This window comes from Lycorma delicatula, chromosome 1 (assembly GCF_047948215.1).
Source record: "Lycorma delicatula isolate Av1 chromosome 1, ASM4794821v1, whole genome shotgun sequence".
In the NCBI taxonomy this organism is placed as follows: Eukaryota; Metazoa; Arthropoda; class Insecta; order Hemiptera; family Fulgoridae; genus Lycorma; species Lycorma delicatula.
This window is the reverse complement of record NC_134455.1, coordinates 346278444-346305732: the sequence shown is the minus strand read 5'-3', so window position 1 is coordinate 346305732 and position 27289 is coordinate 346278444. Positions and strand designations below refer to the sequence as shown.

Genomic DNA, 27289 nt, shown 5'->3' with positions numbered 1-27289 from the left:
TTTAATTCCTGGTGGAATAGTTTCTAAAAGTTTACTTGAGTTAGTTGACCATTTTCTTAACGGAAAACCTCCCGACTCCAATAGTGCTTGAAGGTCTCTTTGAAGAGAAATGGCTTGATGTAAGTCTTCTGCTCCAGATATACAATCATCAATGTAAAAATCACGCTAAAGAATCTTTGCGGCTTGAGGATACTTGTCGGCTTCTTCAAAGGCAAGTTGCCTTAAACATCTGGTCGCTAAAAATGACGCTGATGCTGTCCCATACATGACAATAGTTAATTGATACTCACGCACAGGTTCATTGCTAGATTTTCTCCACAGAATGCGCTGAAGGTTGTAGTCACCAGGATCTATCCTTATTTGGCGATACATTTTGCTAATATCGGCTATAATTGCGATTTTGTGTGTACGAAAACCGTACACACAACATGATAGCGCATAAATCTTGTTGAATTGTAGGACCAACTCTCAGTAGGTCATTTAATGAAATGCTGTTGCTAGTTTTCGAAGATGGATCAAAAACCACCCGAGTTTTGGTTGAGGTGCTTAAGTTTTTAAAAACAGCATGATGCGGCAAATAGTAACATAATTCATTATTGTTAGGTGGTACGGCTAATTTCATATGACCTAAGGATTCATATTCGTCAACAAAGTTATGATAATCTTTCTTTAATTGATTGTCACGGTTCAGTTTTTTCTCTAAGAAATTTAGTCTTGATTGAGGTGTAGTTTTTGACTCACCGAGAGACGAAGGTTCTTTAATTAACGGCAACTTTACAATAAAGCAGCCAGTTTCATCTCATAAGGTATTTTCAACAAAATGTTTTTCGCAGAGTTTCTCATCTTCTGACCAAGTAGGTCCGCTGACTTCCTCTATTTGCCAAAGTCTCTGCATTTGTTGATCTAGTGGTTCTCTTTGTTAGCAAATAAATTGTAATTAGTCGAATTGGACTTATTTGAACCGGGTGAATATTCACCGCTAATAATCCATCCTAATTTGATATTTTGAAGGACGGGAAAGCATCCTTCACGAGTAAGTTGCTACATACGTAGGATTTTCATAAATACTTGAGCACCTAACAATAGGTCGATTTTTTGTGGTTTGTTAAAAGTTGGGTCAGCAAGATTAAGATTTGGTGGTATAATTCCATAGGTTACAATCAATTTTAGATGAGGACAAATTAGTAGTTATTTTTGGTAAAATATTGCAATTTAAATTCATAGCAAAATTAGAATTAAATGATTCTATATGAATAAATACACTATATTTAGATTCTGAGGCAAGGCTGTTAAATGATTCAATTGGGACTGGGTTTTTAAAACGCTTTAATTTTAAACGCTGCATTAGTTATTGTGTTGCAAAACTAATTTGAGAGCCACTGTCAAGAAGTGCTCGACAAACTTGTAGGTTACCAGACTCATCTCGAATTTTTATGATAGCAATAGCAAGTAAGATTTGAGGTTGTTTCTTGTGAAACGGATAATAACTGGTTTTAGATTGGTATTCGTCTGAGTTGTTGCAGACATTTTCTTGCTGCGGTATCCGTTCAGTTTTAGGTTGAGCTTCATTGAAGTGAAGGCTGGTATGGTGCCGGGCTGCACATTTAAAACATACAGATGTTAATTTACAATCTTTGTAAGCATGATTGGATCTTAAGTAATTAGTGCATAGATTGTTATGTTTAACTAAACTAAATCGTTCATTTGGCCGTAATGACAAATATTTAGGACATTTATAAATTAAATGAGGCTTGCTACAAATTTTACAATCTTGATTTGTTGATACATAGGACAATTTAGTGGTTTTAAGCTGAGACTTTACATTTTGAATGCTCTTTATTGGTTGTGAAAACCGATAAAGCTGGTCAAACAATTATTTACTAATTGTTCAGTTTGACATTTCCTCTCGAGAAATTTAATTACTTTATCCAGGCTAGGAATCTCATGTTCGTCACAAGTTGACTCAAATTTAGTACGAGTGGATTTATCGAGTCTATCAAGAATTAGTTAAATTAATAATAATTCCTCCAATGAAATAGGTACCTTTAATGCTAGAATAGTATTTCGATTGTTAGTTACATTATTGATAATGTGTCTCAATTCAGCCCATGTGCCTTTGTTAGTTGACGGCATTGTTAATAACATTTTAACATGCTTAGTGACAATTAGCTTTTTATTGTCGTAACGATCACATAGTGCCTTATATGAGTGGTTGAAATTAACGTCTGTAATTGGAATGTTCTGTATGAGCTCTCTAGCCTCACCCTCGAGAGAGGCAAGGAGATAATGAAATTTTTGAATGTTACTTAAGAAACTTGTTATTTATTATTAAGCCTTCGTATGTATCCTTAAAATGATACCATTTGGTGTAATCACCGGAAAACGATGGTATCTTTATTGCTGGTAAATGAAAATAATTGTTGTGTGATTGGACTAAAGTTTCGTTATTGTTATGGATTGTACTCAAATGCGGTTCTTGTTTGACTTGACTTAATAATCCTATGCCTAATATTGTTTCAAAATGGGAAAATAAATTATCATAAAGATCTTCAAAATCGATTCTATACGATGTATGGTCATCTGTGTCTTCTATTTCTAATTTACTTTGAATACTATTAAAATCCTTTAGAATGTCCGGTAATCTCCGGTATTTTGTATACAGTAACTGGGTATTGGAATGATTTTTGGAATCATCTACAAATCTGTTGATTCGGGTTAAACCACCTTTAATTAGGCCTCTTTGTTTAATAAGTTTGGATTTTTCGTTTTTATCCATATTGATTTTATAGTAACGTTAAATTGAGTACAAAAAATAAACAGTATGAGGTTAGGATTGTATTGGTAATATCTGATTATGACAAAGCATATAAAAGGAAATATAAGGTTAGTAAACTAGGAAATGAATAAATTAAATAGTAGATAAGGAAAGTTTGACAACATAGGAATGGAATTAATGACTTAGCTGCTAAATGTTACGTAAACATCACGTACCAGACCAATTAACCGGCGACAGAACTGCTGCAGTAGACATACCAACTGGCGTCGACAAACCTTCTGCAAGTTTATTGCGTTGTATTAAAATGCGTTGTATTATCCTTGTTTAACGTTATAATACTCTGAAATATTAATTTTAAACTGTTCACAATTTCGCAATGACAATATTAAATGTATGTATCCAGTTCAGTTGGACCAAAATGTTTGACTAAATATGGATGTTTCACAATTTGAATAGCGTGAAATAAAGAAACAATGCTCATAATTCAGTCAAGAATGATATATAATAAAACAATGAGTGGACTGTATATAGATTAGAATACGAATTTATACATGTCATAAAAGACTTGAGTGAATGAGAATAAGTTACAAAAAATAAAACAAATGAGATACAGACTTGTTAATAATGCCGCTAGACGGGCGAGTTGCGTACACGGCTGATATTGCGCGACAACTAAAGACACAGCAGTCTAGCGTGTATACCCCCACTACTAGAATGACGTATGAGCGCAAACACCATCACTGGGGAGTAGGTATTATACTTCACTACAGGACCTACTAAAGGGTGCTATTCAGGCTAAATAATATTATCACATGTGGCCAAAAGAAAGTGCTCTTTCAGTATAATTTATGAACCTGCACACTTGCCTCAGTAATACAAAACTCTATCATCTACCATTCCAAGTGCTTTCGTATGTATTGTATTTGCAAGATTTTTCCTCCAGTGATTACTTCTCCCCAAACCTGAAGAAATGTCTCACTGGATGAAGATTCACTTCAAATGAAGAGGTCAAAGCTGAGACAATCACTTATTTTACAGAGTTGAACAAATTACATTATATTGAGGACATTAAAGAGTTGGGAAATGTTTGTGTCAAATTGCAATGACATTGTAGAAAAATTAATTCCTAAAGAATCTTGTTTTTTTCTTTGTCAGGCTAAAAATTTTTCAAATGACCTCATAACCTAAAAAGTGAATTGGTTTTATCACTATTTAGAAATGATAATAAAAAAATATATTTAATAAATAGTTTCAACATATTTAGCTAAATTTTTTTAAATTTCCAAATAGTGATAAAACCAGTTTCACTTTTTCGGATATGAGATCATTTGAAAGATTGTCACCCTACCAGTAGAGTGCTGGTCCATTGTACTTTTCCATCTTTTGACTTAATTCATTACCTCTTTTACTGAAGTCGTTAGTAATCTAATTTTTGTCATTTTCCTTTTTTTAATTGATTATTGAAATAAAAACTTTAAAGTATTCTACTACAGAAGCTCTCTTCAGTTATTTTATTTTATAAATAGTTATGGCAGCCAGTAAAGTAGAGTAATTTAACAGAAACAGTGATTTCTTTACAATTTTCTAAAAGTTGTCTTGTGGTTGTTTGCTTATTTATATCCTTTACTGATTTTTTTTCAAGTTTTTTCAAATGATAAATAAAGCATTGTTTCTCTTTTCTTTGTGTCTTTTTTAGCTTCAATTCTAGTTACTCCATAATGTCCAAGTTCTCCATGCGTTATAATCTATTAACTATTACAGTAAGAGGTTAGGAAAAGACTTTTCCTCTGATATTGCTTATGTCCATCATGAAACATGTATGCAATACCTACCACAAATTTCAAGAATTTTATTATTATTTATTGAAAAGTATGGTAAAACATGAAGGTGCTAAGATTAGAACTAACTTTTTAAGATGAAAACCATTAACAACAGTTGCTAAATTAACTAAAATATTGTTTTATAAATTTTGTATTTCTTTTAAAATTATTTTCACTAATTTGCATTTTTATTTTAAAAAAGAATGTTTATTAGCTACAGAAGAATAGTACAATTTTTTGTCTATTTTTCATCTGTTTTTCTTCTATAAAAACCAATTTTTAAAAGTTTCTATTTACTTAATTTTTATTGGCTTATTTACATTAATTTTCTCAGAATTCAATTCTCTACAACTTTTATTACTAAATCTTCTGTGTTTATTAGTCATTTAACAAAGCTATTGTACTACAAACCTAAAAAAAAATTGTTTTTTAATACTGAATTTTGTGTTTTACTTCGGATATCTTAAAAAACTACTGGAGTTACAATTCTCTAACATGTTTTATCATATTTTCTAGCTCAAATTACATAAGAAACTACCAACTTTACTCCAAAAATAGGTCCCAAAAATTACAGTAGGGCTTCTTTTTGTTATAAAAGCCGAAATCCAGGCAAAATCTTGTAACTCGAAAATAAAGCATTTCAAGACTTATGTTTATATGAATTTTTTAAATTTTTTTCACCAGCAGAACATATCCTGAAAGTTTCTCCATTTCTTCATGGAACACCTATATATATAAAATTATCTTATATGACCGCATAGGATCACTTTAGTCAGTCCATTATCCAAGTCTCTTTGATGAGAATCTTTGGGCCTTGGACATTTCCCAGTACTTTTCATACTTTCTGATCTTTGTGCCCTTTCTAGAGTTGAAAATGTTCATGTTGTGAGTGTAAAGCAAGTGTTTTTATCTGTGGTATCTTTTGGTCTAAGGCGATTTCCTTCAGTTCCTCTCTTATTTCCTCTGATCCATATCTGCATTCTCATGATATGTCCAAGGAATTCTAGTCTCCTCTTACGCATGATATCAGTGATGGGTTCTAACTCTTTGTTCATGATTTTTTCAGGCACAATCCACCACTGCCCGTCTTTCTGGTACTTTTTATTGAGGGTTTTCTCAATTCTTCTTTTTAATTTCTGGAGTCTGTCTGTCTTTGATTGTTCGTTCAGGTGGAATATTTTTTCTGCTGCATAAGTGGCTTCTGGTTTTATAACTGTGTTGTAGTGTCTTATTTTTGCATTTATTGATAGGCATTTTTTATTGTAAGTGTTCCAGGTTAATTTTTTAGCTTTAGCTAGTTTGTTTCTTCTTAATTGGATTGAGGTTTTTTTCATTTAGGTTGTTTTTTATTATTTTTCTCTCTGATATTTTGAGGCCAATTTTATTTGCACTGTTTTGAAGTTCTAATATCTGTGATTTAGCTTTGTTGATGTCATTTGCTAGCAGTGCCAAGTTGTCGGTGAAACCAAGACTTTTGATTTTTGGATCTGATTTTTCGATCTATTTTTACTTTTGGAGGACATTTTTTGAGCCACTCCCCCATTACCATTTCTAGAGCACAGTTGAATAGTAGCGGTGAGTGCCCATTGCTTTGGCGCAGTCCTGTTTTGATCTCAAATGGTTTCGATAGCTCGTCTCTGAATTTAGTGTTTGCAGCTTAGTTTTATCATGTTTATTAATTTAGTATGTAGTCCGAGGTGTCTTAGAATATTTAGTAGGGATCTCTGTGGATGCAGTCATAAACTTTCTTGAAATCTACAGATGTTATCACCATGTCTCTGTTTCTTTTCCTGTTGTAATCCATTATTAGCTTCAGACCCATGATCTGGTCTAGACAGCTCCTCCAGCTGTTCAGTGTGGCTGCTGTCCAGTGTTCTGGTAGATCTTAGATCCAGATGTTGACAAGCTGTTGATGAAGGGCAATTTTTACTGGTCTTCCTGCATGTTTCCAGTTCTCTACAAAAGTCTGATCTTCTGCCACTATTTTGTAGTGATACTTCATCTCTTTCATAGTGCTTGGTAGACTTCATTTATTGTGGAAGGGTTGATGTTTTCTGGTGATGTTGTTATTGGGATGTTTGTGTTGAAGTTTTGGAGTTCTATCAGTTCTTCACAATTTAGAAGTTTGTTGAAATATCTAGCTAGGATTTCCATGATATCTGTATTGTTATGGGCCAGTTTACCATTTTAATTCTTAATTAGTAGGGTTGGGGGTTCGTATTTTTGGAGCTGATTTTTAACATCTTTGTAGTAGTCTCTTGACTCTCTTTCATTGAATTCTTCTTCTATTGACTGTATACAGTGTGAAGTCGTTGTGCTGGTTTTTAAAAAACCAGCAAATAGTTGCATAATTTTTCCAGTTTCACTGGGATGTAAGAGAAAACTACTACTTAAAAGGAAAATTAAGTGAAACATTAAACTATGTTTGAATGCAATTGAAGAATTACGTAAAAAATTATTCTACTCTTAGAGTAAAGGTTTGAGATATTAGATCCATGGTGATTATATATCCCCACCCCCTTAAATAATTGTAATCTAAATTAAATAGCATCAATACTACCCCATACATATAACTCATGGTTACAAATTTCATTCAAATTTATCTGTCCAGTTTGGAGATATCAAGCAAAAAAACAAGCTAACAGATACCAAACAAAAAACAGGAAATAATCCTGTAATTTTTCAATGCTAAAATTGTGTGTTTTGTTGAAGGGGTACATGAAACTTCTGTAAAAACCCTGTTATGTAAAATTTGAACTATTTGTATACTTTCCCTTATATTACATACTAAATAGCTATACAATGTAACTATATAGCCAGAAATGTTACAAGGAGAAAGGAAAATATTCTTAGAAAAGGAAAATAATCTTTCTAAAGTATGAAATGTGATAATCTGTACTGGATCTTGAATTTTCTTTTCTGTAATCTGAGTTGATGAAATTTCTCTTCTTAGTTTTATTATTAAACCATGGGCATATCTCCATATTTTTTTTATTTATTATTTTAAAAAAATTCTTTTTCTCAAAAGAATACGCTGTTGTAGCAACATTACAAGAAATTGTTTTTGATAATTAGAAATATTCAATACTTTAGAAGAAAGAAAGAAAGACGTTTTAAAATAAAAATATATTTTAGACATATTGGTCAAAATAGATATCCATAGTCAGGATAATTTCTATTACTGTAGATTTTAATTCATTTTAAAGACTTCAAAAATTTGTACCTTTATGTTATTATACCTTAATTCTGTAGCATTTCATATTCTGTAAAGCACTCCTTGTTACTCGATGTTAATATCTTGCATGTAATTTTATTTGAAATTATTCTGTAGGGCCCTTCTTACTCCAACAGCATGTAATTCAATGTGGTCAGAAACATGATAGGCATTTATTAATTTTATATTATATTATAATTTATTTTTCTGTTTGCCACTGTTTCTTAAAATTACTTATATTTTCAGAGCAAGATCTGTAAACTGGACAATTTACTCTCTTAAATTACCATCTCCAGAGCAACTTTATCATGATATGGTCTCTATAGCAACAACATACAAGGATAGTACTCCATCCATGTATCGTCAACTTCTAGGTGAAGCTCATACTGTTATAAGGACTGCAACTCAATTTGCTTCTACACCAGTTAGTAGTGTTAAAGTAACTTCTGAAGCGAAGGAAATGTTCAAGCAGTCATGCGCTTTGCTTGCTCAGTCACATCTTACGTCAGTCTTCTTTATTTTTATTTAATCTGTATTTTATTTAACCAAAGAATTAATTCTCTAAGTGTTTATAGAAATGTAATGAAATCTTTTGAGAGTTCTGTGCCCTACAGAGAGTAAGATAATCTATATAATTAATTTTACTGCAATTTTGTCTGGTTTTTATCTTTTAATAATTTGCTTTATAAACATATTTTCTTATTGACAAATGTACAGTTTGATAAACGTTTTTGCAAGTATAAGAAAACTGCACTCACGAGATCAATCGTTTATATTGTAATCTGTGTAATTTGTGGGGTAGTACCACAAAGGTGAACAAACAGATTCACCATCATTTATATTAGAGGCAAAAGATTTAAGTTACCATTATTAAACAAAAAAAATGAGGATTGTACTCTTTTTGCACCGAAGGGGAAATTTGCTGACAGAATTTATGAAATTTTTGACCACAGTAACATAAGTTAATTGTGAAATAATAAAGTTTTTATGATCAGTTAAGAATAAACAGTGTTTGTAGTGTCCAGGAAGGATGTTTTCTTCTGTATGACAATGGTGTTCAATTTCATGAATTCCTGAAGGCTTTGCTAGAGCAGTTTAAGTGTGATATTTTCCCCTGCAGCCTAGACATAGAAATAAGTATCTACTATTTTTTCACAAGATGAAGAGATTTTAGTCTCTCTCTATTAGCAGAAAAAAAAAGAATTAATAAACAGAGTATTAGTTTAAAAGTTGTAGAATATATTATTAACAACAACAATAGGATCACAAATACAGAAACTAATTTAGATATCTTAGAAAAGGTCTAGGAAATAGCTACCATAAGTTATATAGTATTAAATTTAAAAAATTCAAATTTAATTTAGTTTGTACGGTTACATATTGTACACAAGTCTTAAGGCTATGTAAAATATACATACGAGATATGTTCAAAAAGTAACAAGTATTTTTGTTTTTTTGGAAAGAATTTTATTTATTCGTCTACATTAATGTTATTTCCTTCAAAATAGTTGATTAGATATTATACACTTATGCCAGCACTTTTTCCAATCCCCAAAATACTTCTGGAACTCAATATTTGAAATAGTGTTTAGCTCTTTCAGCTATTCGCTTTTAATCTCACCTTTACTTGTAAAACGACAGCTAAGGTTCTCTTTATTTTTGAGAATAAAAAAAAGTCACACTGGGCCTTGTTGGCAAATATGGCTGCTGGGGTATCATAACAGTGTTTTTTGGGGTAAAAATTGACGAACAAGCAATGAAGTGTGAGCAGGCTCATTATCGTGATGCGAAAGCCATGAATTGTTTCACCACAAATCTGGGCATTTTTTTCAGATTGCTTCACACAAACGGCATTGAACTTGTAGGTAATACTCCTTATTGATCGTTTGATCTTGTGGCAAGAACTCATGATGCATTATTCTGTTAAAATCAAAGAACACAGTGAGCATAACCTTCTCATTCGACTGTACTTGTCGAGCTTTTTTCAGTCTCTGTGATCCAGAATGCCTCCACTGGGATGATTGAGCCTTAGTTTTGATATCATATTCATAAACCTATGTTTCATCACCTGTTACAACATGTTTCAGTAGTTCTGCATCATTGTTGACTTCATTTAGCGACTCCTGAGCAACTTCCATTCACCACTGTTATTGTTTGAAATTCAACAATTTTGGAACAAATTTTGCTGCCACACATTTGATACCCAAAACATCTGAAAAACTTTCATGGCATGAGTCAGTTGATATCCCAACATCATCAGTGACTTCTCTAATTATGATTCGGTGATCATTCGTAATCATTTCTTTCACTTTTTCCATGTTTTCATCAGTTGTTGATGTGCTGGGGCATCCGGGGTGTTCATCATCTTCATGACCTTTTTGGAAACCCTTATACCACTCGTAAACCCTTGCTTTACTCATAGCAGACTCGCCAAAAACAATATTTAACATTTTTAAAACATTACTACACTTTATTCCATTCTTATAGCAAAATTTAATATAAATTTTCTGATCCATTATTTATACAAATAAAAAATCGCCGATCATACCAAAACACATGTTAACCTTTTGACAACTGACAGTGGACTAAACATCCAATATGGCTAATAATTTACAGATACCTTTCAGACATGTTTACCAATACAATAATGGAAAACTCCCGAAAATCGGGCTAATACAACACAAAAAATTTCAAATAATTATTACAAAATAATTATTTTAACGTAGATCTGTGGTCAAATCTTTGAAATTTGGCATAAAATTTGTAAGCTTTTGGTAGCAATTCTGTGAAATGATGATGGATCAACTGTAAATGTTATTTTGACTTCACAAACTTCATTGTGGAGTATGAAGATTCTTAGCAATATATTTGTACAAAAATTGAAATTAGACAGCATGCAACTTTCTTTAAGCATTCATATTTTGATGTATTAGAAGAAATATTACAAGCTATCAAAAACTAGCTTCATTAACTCTGTCAACTTCGTGACTAAAAGAAGACTAGAGTCCTTGTTGCTTGTTGCTTGTTGATGTAAATTGCTTACTTTGTAGTTTGCAATTGTTACTTTACAAATAAGACACAACACTTTCCATTATTATCAATAAAAAAAATTTTCTTCCTGTTTTTCTTGAAAGATTCTATTTTCTGGTTTATATTTTCACTTTTTGATGTTTTCTGAGGTCATGGTATCAAAAAATTTAATTCCAAAGTCTGAAATTGAAACAAAATAATTAAATTGGGATGGAAGGAGATATAAACACAAAATGTGAAAACAAAATATTAGTTACATAGTCAGTTTAACAAGATTTAGTAAAAAAAGTTCAGAAATAATAAAAAAAAAGTGATTTAAATTTTCAATGGAAGCCACACTTAACAAAGAGCAACATTTGCCCACCATTTGAGGTATGTGTGTGTATGTGAGAGAGAGGGTTTGCGCATGTATGTGTATACATATTGGTGTTTCAGAAGTTTCTCCTGTGAAAAAATCATATGAGCATACATTGGATTTCTTTGTTTTAGTGTTACAGCTAGTCAAATATTTCTGCCCTGAAGGTCAAATAATGCTATTCTAAAACTACAGACATAAATTATTGAGGAAAATTGTGGTTTTTTATGCAGTCTTACATGAAAGATTGGAAAAAAATTGTTGTAAAAACCCAAAAGAATACATCAGTAAACATACTTTTTTAGAAACTGTATAAATTTACTTTATTAAATTGGCAATAACCAAATAAAATAAAGAGAAAGGCAGGGTTGAATTTCAAATTTTAAAGAAAGAACTTATCTATTTGCCTAAAAAATATTTGTGTAATAAGTTGTTTGTTGAGTAGATGACACTGTACAAGATTTGGAAATAAACTTCTTCTTTTAAATAAGTTTTTTTCACTTTCTGAATTCTCTTTCTAACATTGTTGGCATGGTGACATTAGCAGTCAGTAATTTTTGTACATATTGATATATTTGGTTTTTTTTAAATTTAATTTATATAAATTATTAAGGTCATTAAGCGACTTAGTTGAGGTTAACTTATCAAAATTAATTATCAAAATACCAACTGGGAATCAAACCTGGGATCTTTATTGGACCATGCAAACCAATCCCTTTGTCATTGAAGTGATAATTTTAATATTCTTTTAACTTTTCTGATTATTCTCTTTTTTTACAGGTCAGACAAAGAAATTGACTGGGAAATAGGTAGCAAGTATATTAGTATGTCTGGAATGAGTCCAGATGAGTATTTGAATTGGTTGGGCGTGGGAGATAATCAGGTAATATTACTATAATGTAAAATTTATTTTTACATTTTCTCAAAGTTTGTGTGTGTGTGCATGTGTGTATGAAGCAACATATACAAAATTAGTAGCAAGTTCAATGTTGTAGAATTACCATTTAACTAATACAGAAGCCCCTGGATAATCTGAACTAATAAAAATCTGTGGATGTTCAGATTACAAAAAACTCAGATTTTTGAGGGTTCAACTTAGTCATGGGAATATTTCAACTGAAATTAGTCAAATTAGTTGAATATTAAAATTAGTCAACTAATTTAACAACACACAAATATTATTAGACTGATGTTGAAAATTAGTCGCTGCCAACACTCTGACAATATTAGTTGATTGAATAAACTGCTTTTGCATTGAATTACAAAGTAGTCGTTTATCAAAAACATTATCTACTATAGAAAGTAGAAACATTTTTTTAGTTTCATTCCACACCAAACGTACCTAGCATTAGCCCACCATGCTCTCCATCTCACCGCCACACACAGTCACCTCCACCATCTCATCTTTTAACTTAAATTTACCAGCTATGAGCAATACTGTGTAAGTAAGTATGCTTAGTAGCTTATTAAAGAAAGTGCCTTTCAATATGCGATGCCAGCATATGATCATATCTTATACCTAATTTCACAGAACGAGTTACATACCTGTACTGGTATTTAAATTCTGCGGTACGTTTGTATTTCAAAAATATTCTAAACGCATGCAAATAATATAAATAAAACTATACGTCTAAAAAACAGATTTTTACTTTTTATAAAAATATTGTATATTTACAATTAAATTAAAATTTTTTGTTACTAACCTGTTAATTTACTCGCTTAGTTTGACATTTTTCTGTTGCTGACTTTTTCCATTTAGAACATACTTTTATTAAACACAACTTTTAATAATAAATTATAGTCTGCTAATGAGACACTAAAAATTAAAAAGTCAGTAATTACACTGTATTTAAATGTATCTAACTCACAGCTCATCCTTTACATTTAACTGAAAAGTACAACACCATACTTAAACCAAACAACTCGGGTGCCTGTCCTCGGGTTGTACAACTTGGGTGCCTGTCCTTATACAGTTATTGTCTCAGATACTCAAATTTTGTCTCGGAGTAATTAAAGAGTTGCTAGAAGATTTCACATTTTTGACATTTCTTTAACGTTACTGTCAAAAATATTCCATAAATCTGATGTCCATAAATCTGTATTCCATAAATTTGCTGTTTATTGGGCTTTTTTCCGTTCAGTTCTTCAGCTATTGACTGCTTTTGTTTTTCGTCTGGTTTTAATAACAAAGACAATTTTGTCAACAAATCTACCACATATTTTAAGTTGTTGTCATTCCCAAAGGCAGCTTTTTTAAACTGTGGATGTAGAAGCATTGTGGATGCAATAATTTTATTTTTTCCAAGTTTCCCAAGCGGTTGATAATCCCAGAATCTAAAACTTTTTTAATGTTTCACCTATAGAAGTCACAGTTTTCTGATTAACTGCATGCCCAATTTCTCCAATAAGGGGAATAATTTTTGATAAGGTGAGATAATTTTCAGCAGGTCTCTATTGTTATAAACTTGAATGGTTTAAGTAAATTTACACATTCAGTTAAAATATCCCATTGAACATTTGTTATAGATTGTGGACTTTTTTCAATGCTGCAAGTGCAGCTGACAGGGATTCCTTCAGTTCTGTTAACCTTTCAAACATCACAGTCGTTGAATTCTACCTTGTAACATCAGCTTTTAATTTTAATTCTTTTTTTCCTCATTTGTGACTGAATTTATCAACTACACTATACCTAAAATGCGATATAATATTTTTACATGTTTTAATTAAATCTAGCCTATCACACTGTGAAATCACATTATTTACTACTGGATTAAGCTTATGAGCTACACATGTAATGTTAGGGAGACTTAACATTTTTGCAACACATTTCATATTAGCGCCCCTGTCCATGATTACTGCCACAATTTTATTACTTATATTCCATTCATGGAAAACCCCTTTTAATTTTTTTACCAAATACAGCCCTGTATGATTTTCTTGCAGTTGTGTTGTATATAAATCAAACGACATTCTCACCTCACCCGTTTTAGTTCAAAAATTGACTAGTTACGATCAGAAAAGAAACCTTATTTCTTTGATGGCCAAACATCCGTTGTTATAGAGAACTAGGAAATTTTGTCTGATATGTTTTAAACCACTGATTTTGCTTTTTTATAAATGTTTGGCATAATAGAATTCGTTAATTTTTTCCTGCTTGATAAGATATTGTGCGACTTGAGTTCTTGTAACAATTTTTTAAATCCTTCATCTTCTACAACAGACAGGAGCTGTAAATCTTTGAAAATCATTTCTGCCATTAAATTACAAGTTTTATTAACTTTCTTTACAGACTTTAGATTTATATTGCAGAAACGACTGGGTTAAATGTTTAGAAGATATGGAAGGTGAAATAGACAACGAAAAAGATATGGAAGTTGATGTGGATGCCATGGACTGGCCTTGCTATTTGCAATCTTTGAGTTTTTTTCTGAACAGCTTGGCTCTCCTGTGGAATCAAACCATTCAGCTATTCCAAAATCAGCTTGGGTATGTGATTGTACAATCCCAGTTTCATAAACTCCTACATGTTTTTGCTTTAGATGTTCTCTTAAATTTGAAGTGTTATTGGATCTTTTGAGTTCTTTTTTACATTCTGCACATGTTGCTGTTGTTGGAGAATTGTTCTCAGAAAAATTCCAAATATCGAATCGTTTATTCATCTTAAAAAAAAAAGAAAAAATGTAACGGGATGGTCAGCAACTCGTTAACAACTATAATGGGGCACACCAATTTATAATCACAAAAAAAAATTATTTTACTTATGTACTGGATCTAGTAAACTACACTGAAATATAATTATAAAACAATAAAATAAGAATGAATTCAGTTTTTAAATAATTACAGATGATTATTACCATCCAGCAAATATAAAGAGCAGAAATTTTAGTTAAACACACTGCACAGTATAAGATACATTGCCCTAAATAAGAAGACACGACTTTTATTTACGCGGATAAAAAGAAACAGTGATGGAATATTATTAATGGTAGGAGGAATGGAATGCAAAGTTGACGGGAGTTTATTTCTCCTTACTTATCGCAGAACCTGGACAGAGTCCCTTGCTGCTGGATCATTCTATCGGGCGTGTTTTTAAGTTTATATTTTTTTGTTAGCGGGTCTAATTTTTCAAGTTTTCTTTATTATTATTTAGTATCTTAAGACGGATTTAATTGCATTCCAATCCGTTGTTAAACCGGCGTTATCGAACCCATTTTATGGGCCGACCGCGGGAGGGCTAGGCTTATAAAGCCTGTCCTCCCAACGTAATTCCCCTTCAGACTGTCCACTGAAGTCCTTACGGTGCTAACGCTTAATTGGCTAGCAGGAATACGCCACAACGGGGCACTAACTGTAAGCAGGGAGCAATGCGATCCCTACTCCGGAGGAGTCGCAATTGCTGGTTTATTTTATCTAACTTGTAAGTTTTGAAAAGGAGAGGTTGTGTAGAAGCTCTTCATCCGCTTCTGGTATAGCTGCCCCCCTTCAGGACGCATCTCTGCTGGGCTCTGTTCCGGACTCCAGTCCATGATGTTGAGACGAGTGGTGGGTCTTCCTTCTTCTTCATCTTCTTCTTCTCCCTCTTCTTCTTCCGAAGACCTCTTCATTCTTCTTTGGCCTGCACTTTCCAAGAATTGGTAGTAACCGAAGTTACATACCATTAACCTTGAAATTCCCGAGGCCCCGAAGGGCTGAACGGGGGAAAGTGCAGGTTTCTTCTCTCTTCCGTGCTGTCAGTGGCTGCTGGGCAGGTGGCTGCTGGGCTTGTGACTGCTGGGCTCGTTCCCTCTTTCTTCTTTCTTGAAAGGAAAGGAAGGTAATAGGGAACTTACAAAATGGTGATACCTATTCGCGATCGCGGTTTTGGGGCGCCGATTTTCTTAGAAGAAGTAAACAGAAATTATTCACTCCACGTAATTATTAACCTTCAGACACACGTGTGTCCGAGAAGGGGTTGGGGGAACCGCGTGGCCGCAGTGAAGAAACCATTTGTTTTTGTGGTGGCTGTTGGTATCTGCAACAAAAGAAGCAGAACACACACACACACGAAGAAAAAATAAAAATAAATAAATAAATAAAAATAAAAAATAAAAATATAAAAAATAAAAATTTGATTTTTACTTTCCTTTGGACTGGCAGGATGAGAGGAAGGAAAGGCCGTTTCCCAAGACGGCACGACGAGTCGTTCCACATCCACGTTTCTCCCATTTCGTGAACACCGAGGAGATGTCGTCAGAGACCGAGGCGAGGTACTCGTTCCACGAATCTTCTCAATGGCTTGTCAGCAGTTGTTTCACCCTGTCCTTTTGATTATAAAAGGCCCGCTTATCAGCGGGGGACAGGGTGATTCGATATCTCCTCCTCAGTCGTCGTTTCTCCGTTATGGCTTCGGAGATATGGGGAGGGAGGTCGTTTCGAACAACTGCTCGAGTTTTGGCCGATGAGCTGCCTACCAGGGCCTCCGTCATTGACGACGTAACGCGCCCGACAGTGTCGTCGATTTCCTCCGGGGTGTTCAGGAGCTCAGGATTTACCGGCCTGTACTCCCGCTGGAGGGTCTCGTAGAACCTTTTCCAGTTAACTGACCTTCGGGGTATAGGCGGGGGATCTCGGCCACCCCCTGCCTGACCTAGTTCCAACAGGACAGGGGAATGGTCCGAGCTGAGGTCTTCTATCGTTTCAATCATGAACGGGAGGGTACCCCCCGTCATGACTGCGATATCCAGCACGTCAGGCCTGAATCTGCCTGTATGATGAATGAACGTGGGCACCTCAGGGCCAACGACGACCAAACGGCGGGCTCTCGCCCTTTCGTACAGCAATCTGCCATTCGGATTTGTCAGACTGCTGTAACATGACACGTGTTTGGCATTGAGGTCACCCGTGAGTATCATGGGCCAACCCAATTTTCCAGCACGGCATCCAGATCTGCGCCGGTTACCGCGTCGTTCGGCTTGCTATAAGCCGAAACCAGCCGATACACCGTGCCCAGATGCTCCACATGCACACACGTTTGCTCCATCACGTTTGTATGAAGAACAACGCGCGTATGCATGTGGCGTCTGTGGACTAAAACCGCAGTTCCACCAGAGGTGCGAGATCCGGGTCGAACTGGCCTATCCGTCCTATATGTAAAGTAGTTCCGAAGGGTCAGTTGCTTGTTTGGGTTCAAGCACGTCTCAGACAACAGTATCACGTCTATCAGTAGATCCTCGGCCAGGTGGCATAGTTCCTCCGTCCGGCCTACTACTGAGTTGGCGTTCCACTGCAAGAGTCTGAGGGTGGGCCTAACCATACCTAGACAGTACAGCCATGAGGCACTCTATTAAGGACTGGATACAGTCCTTTAGAGATTTTGCCTGGAGCAGGCGTGGCAAAACCATCATTATATCTGGCAGGATATCCTTCACTGTCATCTGTGACAGAAAGTCCATGCCAGTGGTCTCCAACGGGGTAGCCGGTTTCGGATTGCCGCTGGAGGTGCCTTTTGGCGCGGCCGCCCTTTTGGTGGGGCGCGGGGCCACAGGGGCCGCGGTGTTTTTAACAGCCTGCTTGGCCTTCCCAGCCGGAGCAGGCTTTCCCTTTCCCGTCGAGGAAGGTTTGGCCTTCTTCGCCGGGGCCGGCTTTGTCGCCGCCTTTTGTTTCACCACCTTCTTGGTGGTTGCCGCCGGTTTTGGCTTGGCGGGTGTTGGGGAGGGTACCTCCCCTTTTTTCACGACCGCCTTGGCCACAGGTGCCGGCACCTCCGGTTTGGGGGCTGTTTTTCCCCCACCGGCAACACGGGCCCAGCTGCGGCCGTCTACAGTCGCGGGCTTTTTAAGTCCCTTGACTTTGTTTGTCTGCTCCTTGTAATAGGGGCAGCCCCTGTAATTGGCCGGATGTGGCCCTTTACAGTTGACGCATGAGGCTGGTTTCTCACGCGGCTTGACGCAGGCAGAAGTGTCGTGGTTTCCACCACACTTCACGCATTGCTGGGCCCTCTGGCAGTAATTGGACGAATGTCCAAATTTTTGGCATCTGTGGCACTGGGGTGGCCCCCCTCGTGACACAAACGCAGTCACTGCGACCTTGCAGTAAAAAATACTGCCAAGGTCGTAATTGGTCCGGGCCAAAGGAGTCCTCTTAAGGGCCACTAGGCAGGTCAGGGTTTCCCGACCGTCCCTTGTGAGGAGCTTCTTAACTGAAACCACCTCAAAGCCAAGGGAGGTCAGTTCCTCCCTTACTTCTTCCGGGGTAGCCCCATAGGGGATCCCCCATATAACTACCTTCAGCTCCCTGTCCTTCGGGAGCTGAAAGGAGTGAAAGGCGATTCCCTTCAAGTGCAGGAAACTCTGCACCGGCCGGTAATCCGCCTCGCTGCCCAGCTGCAGCCTTATCGAGAGCCCGGTGCTTTTTGCCACCAGGCGCCCCCCAATCCTCAGGAAACTCTGCACCGCCCGGTAATCCGCCTCGCTGCCCAGCTGCAGCCTTATCGAGAGCCCGGTGCTCTCGATAAAACCGAAGGAAAAAATAAAACCGAAAAATAAAAGAAATTAAAATTAAAAATTAAAATTAAACTTAAGTTAGCACTGCTTATACTACACTTCCTGAAAAATAAAACACTGACAAGGAAATAATAAACAAGATATAACCTGTAGACCTAAATAGGTACAGATTATATCAAACAATTTAAAATAAAATTATTTTAAAACTAGCACAATAGTCCTATAATAATAGGCTATTAACTTAATGTATTCCTAATGACTACAAGAGTTCACTTTACATTATTAGAAATATTGAATAGTAATAAAAATAAAATCAAGAAAAGGATTATCCTTTTCTTAATGTAACTGGCCTGGAATCCAGGTAGCTGGCCGCCCGGCGGATGTCCTAGCAGATCCTTCTCACATTGTCTGTCGACGCAGGTAGAAGCCCTGTTGAACACCGGTCTGGACTGCTTACAACTCACTGAACACAGAGCACAATAAAAGACAACCTTTCACTAGCAAAGCCAAGGAAGGAATCTAATGGTAGGGAATGATTTATTTGTTATTAATTGCACAATGATGAATAAAGCCGGCATCATTTGAGTTGCGTATGAGTGTGCCTTATTTGTTATTATTTACTTTTCTCAATTAATGACCAATATTAGTCCAAAAAGTAAGTCTTCAACTAACAGTATTATTTACATTGGTTGCATGTCCACTCGACTTGAACAAGTGGTCCAAGTAATATTAGTTGAAATAGTCTATTATACAAATTAGTTGATGATCCCATGCCTAGTTCAACTTAAAGGTACAGGATAAGGTATCAAGGTGAGTTTTGGAAGTCAAAATAAGTGTTGAAACTTTTTCTTTTAGTATACAAATAACGCTTTTAAAAAAAAATCCCAGGCGATGATAACACACAGGCGTTTTTTGCCTACGAAAAAAAAACCGCTTTTATTACTGTATTGATATTTACATTCTAAAAATGGATTTTATTATTGTTTCTTTTAAACAGTCCAATTTGTGTCTGTTTCATTGAAGTTAATATTTTTCTACTGCATCTTTTCATGTTTGAGCCAATAAAAATAGTTTATGCAGTGGATTGTTTGTTGTTGTTCTCTGTTGTCCACTGAATACAAGTGTTTAAACAATTTACTGCATTTTCATGCTTTACACTCTTCACTCCTAGTTCAATTTCATCATCATTTTCATTTAACCCTTGTCGTACTGCTTCAATAATATATCAGATTTAAGTTGGAAACATTCTTTCGCATCTACATACAAAAGTATGGTACAAAACTTAACTATGTATTCATGTCTGTCTGATTTATTTTAGTTAAAGTGAAATAAGTTATACAATTTCAGTTTGTAATACACAATAAAAATTGTAATTTTATTAAAACAAAACACTCAATTTATATGAAAAACAATTACACATAAAACCGATTAACAGAAAATAAAAAGAAACACAACATATCAGCTACTGAAATCACATTGGAACAAGATAAACATTTTTATCTGCTACAGTATGGAATGTGTAACAGATTCTAGAGAGGGAGTCATTTTTTACTGTACTGTCTATAAATAAACATGAGTCATCAACAATTAAAAACTAGTCAAAAAATCAATGTAGAGAGGGATGTGGTATACATACAGCAAACTTGCAGCTTCTTATAAATTTGGAAAATACCAAATGTAAAATGCATTTTCTCATTTTGAGTTGAGATTACCCAGGGTTCGGATTATTCAGGACCTTCTGTAAGTACTTTTTGAATCCATTGATTCAGTCTGTGCTAGTGCATTACTTTTGGCATAAGTTAAAACTGATATTTGTCATGATCAGCTGAAATAAAATTACAGTTATGCAAAACCGAGCTGTCAACTTAGCTATTCCAATTTATGTCTTTATACTGCATTTTGAGAAATATATAGCATGAGTTATGTATGGCTCATAATTGTAATATCCTTTTGTATCAAGTTATGCAGATGAAATATTAGTAAAATTTATTACTATTATATAAAAAGTGAATGTTAAATCATTTTAAATAAATTAATTTTGTGTAACAAAGAATTAAAGTTTACTGTAGAAACAAATAGTAATAAATCAATAATATTATTTAGGTATAGGAATAAACATTAATGAAATAGTTACTGGAGTTTTTAGACAACCAACACTTCAAAATATTACTATCCACTAAGAGTCAAATCATCTTTGTCTTACAGAATAAATACATGTTAGGATATAATAACAGGTGAAGCATAAAAATATAAACAATAAAAATTAAATCAAATTTATACCAAACCAAAATGGATGTATGGATATCTCTATAAAGAATATTAATGAAAAAAGCTTCATTAATTCCATTTGGAAAAAAACTAAAACCTATGAAATATATTACAAATATAAGAATCGTTTGGATAGTTCTGCACCTAACAAAGAAAACACATGATTTTTTTCAAAACTTTTTTATTTTTTATCTGTCATGTTGTGATTTAGTACATTTCGACCAGCAACTTTCCAATTTTTTTAACACTTCTATATGTACGATTTGCACAACTTAGCAAAATAAGCAGATCTTTCAACTTTGATTTCATCATTTGAAGTAAATCTTTGTCCAGCGAGCATTTTTTTCAGTTTAGGATAGAGGAATTAATTACTGGAATTCAAATGTGGTGAATATGTTGCATATGGCAAACAGGAAAGTGTACAAAATTTTGTAGCAACAACCCAAGACAGTTTACAGACACATTATTGTGGGGAAAGAGGACTTTCTTTTACCCCGAATATCCTTTTACCCTTCACTTGACTCTGTAGTTCCTCAGTGATGTTGATATCTTTTTCCAGTTAATTGATAACTGCCACACCATGAGTATCCCAAAAAACTGTAGCTATATCTTTTCCTGCAAATTGAACCATTTTCACTCCCTTTGGCATACTTTCACCTGCTCCCACCCACCCTTTGGTTTCTGATGTGTTGAATCCATGTTTCATCTATTTTTATGAAATGTTGAAAAAACTGAGCATAATCACATTTAAATAGATTTAAACACTATCGAGAAGTATTCAATTTAATGTGTTTTTGATTGACTGTTAGCAAACGCAGCACCCATCAAGTGGAAATTTTTTTCATTCCAAAACCTTTTGTAAATTGTTGTGGACACAGTCTGTCCACATCTGTCAAGATGTTTGCGATCATTTGGGGATCATTTAATATAGCACTTTGGATTTTTGTGACGATTTCATCGGTAGTAACAGTTTTTGGGTATCCTGAGTGCTCATTGTCTTGAATAGATGTATGATCATGTATTGTAAAATATCATGATAAATGAGATTGTAAAAATGTTTAAATATATAAAAATATGATGTCAAAGCAAAAATCAATTAAAATTAAAAATTCAAAAGTAAAGTAAGTTCAGTTAAATGGATAACATACATAATTCTTTTACTTAAAAATGTTTATTTGATTTTGATTTGAATTTTTAATTTCATTGCTTTTACCACTAAGAAGTAATAAAGTGGATGTAACATTTATAAATATTTGTTAAGTATTGAATCTTCTATGCGAGTAAATTTATTTTTAAGTTATAGTAATTTACACTTAAATATGGATGCTTAGGAAAGTATTGTCTCATTTGCTACTTATCAGTACACTAAACAAAGAATTTTGAAATCTTAATATATATGAAGGGGGTTCTTTTTTATTGGTTCATTTTTAATGAGTTATCCAATTGGTGTTTGACCTATTAAAAAAAAAGAAAATGTTTTTATATTCGCTATTTGTATAAAATTCTAATCCAGGTTTCAGAAATGTAACATTTTCTGAATTTTCAATTATAGTTAGTAGAAAAAAATTGTTACATGTATTTTGAAATTAATATTGTTTTTAATTACTGTTGTAGGGAAATTTTGATTTAAAGCAATTATTAGGAATGTCATATTATCTTATGAAGTGTCTCGGTCAGTGGCCAGAAAGAATACCACATTCAATTATGACAGCATTGGCAGACCAGTTAGAACCTGTTCAGTTGGCTGATCTTCTTCTGAAATCTCCAGCTCTTGTCAGTTGTGCATCTGATAGTGTTCGTCAAAGACTTTTGAATAGGTATGAAGTGTAAATATTATATTTATCAAACAAACCAAGTATGTTGAAAGTTGTAGTACCTCAATTTCTCTTAATTCATGGAACCGAATGGGTAGTTGAAAGTAGTACCTCACTTTTGGGGATAAGTTTAAAAGCAGAGTGCAGGCTGCTGAAATGAAATTTAAGAGAAGTATGGTGAAGAAAACTATGATGGATGATATGATAAGAAGGGAAAATGGAATTGGAAACTTAGAGAAGTGTTTCTCAACCTGGGGGTCGCGACCCCCACAGGGGTCATGAAATTAGCTTACAACTTTACTCATGAACAATAAAGAAATCATTTTATGATAAAAAAATTATTACTTATAAACATTTTACTTACATTTATAAGTACACATGGAAAGAAAATAAATTAATGATGGTTGTATTTGTTTTTCATTTAAAAGTTTCTTCATGGATCCATGATAGGAACACGCAAAAGGAGATTTCAAGTGATAAAAGATGATTCCTGTATTTAGTTTTTAGTGCAACCATAGATGAAAAACCCTTCTCACAGAGGTAAGACATGGTGAAAGGGATTAATATTTTCAATGCTTCTGTGACTAGGTTTAAATATTCACGATCAAGCCACAGTGTATCTAAATCTTCAGATTTGAATTGTAGTTGTAACGTTTTATTGGCAGACATTTCGATGAGCTGGTCGTGAATTTCAGCCAGTAACATAGCAGCTACAACGTTTTCACTAAATGGATTCAGTACCCACATGTTTGAGAAATCATTTTTATCTTTCAGAAAATACTCTGCCAACTGAATTTTTAGCTCATGCAAATGTGTGAGCTAAAATGCTTCATGTTTCCAAACTGTGGTGAATAATAATGTCTTCTTCATCTAAATTTTTCTCAGTATAATCAGAAGTGAGTGGAAACATCAAAATTTTTGCTTTGAAAGTGAATAATCCAGATATCAAGCTTCTTAATGAAAGCTTGAATTTTATCTGTCATTAATAAAATATTTTTATCATATCCTTGTAAATTCACCTTTAAGTCATTTAAATGAGAAAATACATCAATTAAATAATGCAACAACAACATATACTTATTATTTTGTAGAAACATTGAGAATGACGTTTGTTATCCTAGAAAAACATTATTAATTCATTTTGCTATTCCAATAACCCAGTTATTGGAATAATAACATTATCCTCCACGAAAACAGACTTTTGTATGGAAAAGAAACGATTTTATTCTTTTTACCCATTTCATCACATAGTTTAGGAAACAGCCTGTTCTGTAATGGTTGACTTTTAATAAAATTACCATTTTATAGCTATATAAAGAATTTGTTTGAGATTTTCTGGCATTTTTTTTTGTGTCAAGCACTCTGTGAAGGAAGCAATGCATCCATTCTGCCCTTGATGTAAGATGATCTTTTAGTTTTTAGAAATCCACTGTTCTTTCCTGTTATCGCTTTTACACCATCATGACATACTGCTCTACATTTTATCCAATCTAGTTTTTAGTAGCTTCATAAAAAACAACAAAAAGACTTTGTCTTGTTGTATGAGCAGTTATTGATTTGCAAAACAACATATTTTCTTTGATCTGTCCTGCCGCTTACATATCTCACAAAACATCAGAACTGAGAAATATTTGCCACATCTTTTGATTCATCAGATTGAATACTAAAAAATTCACTTGAACTCAGTTTCTGATCACGAACATTGGCAGCCGTGTCATTGATTCCTCTTGATTCTGTGTCAATAGAAAGTGGAATTTTTTTCAGTTTTTTTGTTTCTTCCACACTTTTATCAATATGGCTTGATGTACAAATAGAAGCTTGTTGATTTCTCAAAGTATGTAATTTTCTTTTGTAAAATTTCAAGGGTTTGCTTTTATGATCTGAATGTTTAGTTTCCAAGCTTCAAATTAATTTTGATGGCTTATGCTTTCATCAAAGAAGAATTGAAAGCAAACAGTGCGCTGGTGGATTGGATTTCCACCAATGAGATAAAACCATAATTTAAATAACTGTCATTTTACTATCTTGTCTTTTTACTAGTCGATTTACTGGATATAGATTGCTCACTTTGTTTTTTCACAAATTTATCCATTTTGCATAAGAATCTAATTGAAAAAAAACCAGTTACACTGTTTGACCGTACAATAAAAATCTGAAACCGAATCATTATTATTTTCAATTAAACTATGCTTTTAAAAATTTAAATAAAGGCATCAGATGCATGTCCTGCATTTGAAACTAAACTGACAGTTTTGCAATTCCTTACACCTTTTTTATAGCAAAAGCATGGAATATGACAGGTTATAACATATCACATGCGTGTTTGAACAAGACGCTTTCACAGCAAATATTATGCAAGCGGACCAAATTACAATGAGCATGTATTCATCAAGTTGGAACCTGTAAATTGCTCATCTTGTACACTTCATACATGCATGTTCATATCCATCCCTATCAACACAGCTAAATAGTTTTAACCAGGTTTCATTATGTTGGGAGTTGGGGGTCATAAAATATTCATTATATATTTTTTTTTTACTTTTGGGAGTTAGGGAACTAAAAAGGTTGAGAATCATTGTAGTGGAGAAAATTGAGAGTGGTAAATTAAGATGGTATGGTAATGTAAATAGAATTGGAAATAAGAGAATGCAAAAAAAAATCCTTCAATACAGTGAAAATGGTAAGTGACAGAGAGGGAGACTAATGGAAAGGTGGGTTAAGTATATAATGATAAAGTTGCAAAGAAGATGTGGTGCAGGAAGAGCAGTTAGGAAAGGGTGGTATATGGACAGGAAGAGATGGAAGAGGATGGTAATTGACCTAACGTAAGTTAACTTGGATAACAGGAACAGACAGTCATGATAATGAATGAACCATAAACTGTTTGAATTACTAGCAGCTGACTCAGGCAGTCATCTTCTCCATCCATTGAGTCTGTTAGAAAACTACTTATGATGCTCACTTCTGTATGTGTCTTGGTAAAAGTATCAATGGCTATACCTATGTATTTAATGATAATAATAGTAAACACTTTATGTGGTTATTGTTTATATATATTGGTACATTTTTTGTTATGTATGAATAATTATTCTGCTTTATTGTTTACGTATTAACAATTACACTTAATAATTGAAGTCTATTATTAACTGACTTGCTTAATTGTATGTCTGTTCACCACTGTATTACAGGACAGAGCCTGAATGTTGTTTGGCATCAGAATTATTAGCTCGGGATCCTGGGAAGGCATTACAATTGTTACCAAATGATAGGGAGACCAATGATAAGCTGGTTAAAATTCTTACGCAAAATCATATGCTATTATTTGATACGATGAGAATTCATAACAGCCAGGTTTGTTCTTTAATCACTTTAGTTTACATTATAGATTTTTATATTATTATTATAATGTTTAATGTAGTTTTTAACTACAAAAAAGTTCACCTACTGTTGGGAAAAATTACAAAATAAAGATGACACACAGCACGTTTTTGCCAGAAGAATTGGACTTTATTTTTATTACACAAATAAACTGCATATAGGCTAATAATGTGAAAATCTGCAATTTAACAAAGCCTGAAAACAAAAGAACTTAAATCACCTTTTTTTACAATCATATACTTATAAACATAACATCAATAAACATAGTGTAACTGGAAAACTGTTGCATTACTGACATATTCTTGTAATAATAAAAATTAGCAATGAACAAATGTCATTAACTTAGAGAAAAATAAACTACAATAATTCTTATCATGGCACTGGCCTTTTCTGATTTATGAACATCTTCATACTTATCATTAAATAATTAAAACTTGCATTTCTAGTTTGTAATAGAAAAAAGGCCACGATAATATTCCAGTATAAAAAAAAGTTAATTATGATATAATCAATTATATCCAAATTTCATCCAGTTAATATTATTCTGCATGTTTTATTCTTATAAACTAGGCATAAAGCTAAACAAAAAATGTATAAGATCATCTGACTTTTAAACAAAGACTTTTAATGAACAACCAGAATATTATTAATAATAGTTATTCAATTATTATTAGTTATATTATTATTATTAGTTATTATTTTTTGTACAAAGATGAACACGTGAATTAAAGTACACATATATACATACAGTTTATCCTTGGCGTAATCTACAGTAATGTATCACAAAATACAGAGGTAATACTTTGTAACTAGAAATTGAATAATACGGAGCATCAAAAATTTGTAATAACCAGTTTGGAAAGATCCTGCTTCAATAAATTTGGCTGGTTTATAGTAACTGAACCAACGTTTATGAATGCACAAAGGCGACGAGTATAACCACACTATATGAGAGAGAGAGAAACGAGAGTGAGTCGCAGGCAACCACACATTGTGGAAATCTGTCCTGGACTATACGAGAGAGAGAGAGAGAGAGAAACTAGAGCGAATTGCAGGCATCCACACATCGTGGAAGTCTGTCCTGCACTATACGAGAGAGAGAGAGAGAAACAAGAGCGAGTCGCCGGCATCCACACAATGTGGAAGTTTGATC

The 27289-nt window shown here is 33.8% G+C and overlaps 1 protein-coding gene across 4 annotated transcripts in view; it reads left to right on the top strand.

Moving 5' to 3' along the window:
- The window catches only part of LOC142334439 (BLOC-2 complex member HPS3), a 117074-nt gene that overhangs the window by 57227 nt on the left and 32558 nt on the right, over positions 1-27289 (top strand). For all 4 annotated transcript variants that reach the window (XM_075382433.1, XM_075382429.1, XM_075382430.1 and 1 more), the window contains exons 12-15: positions 8057-8314; positions 11976-12078; positions 22559-22761; positions 25947-26109. In XM_075382433.1, coding sequence (XP_075238548.1) covers positions 8057-8314; positions 11976-12078; positions 22559-22761; positions 25947-26109 — 727 coding nt within the window. The remainder of the gene's footprint in view (positions 1-8056; positions 8315-11975; positions 12079-22558; positions 22762-25946; positions 26110-27289) is intronic.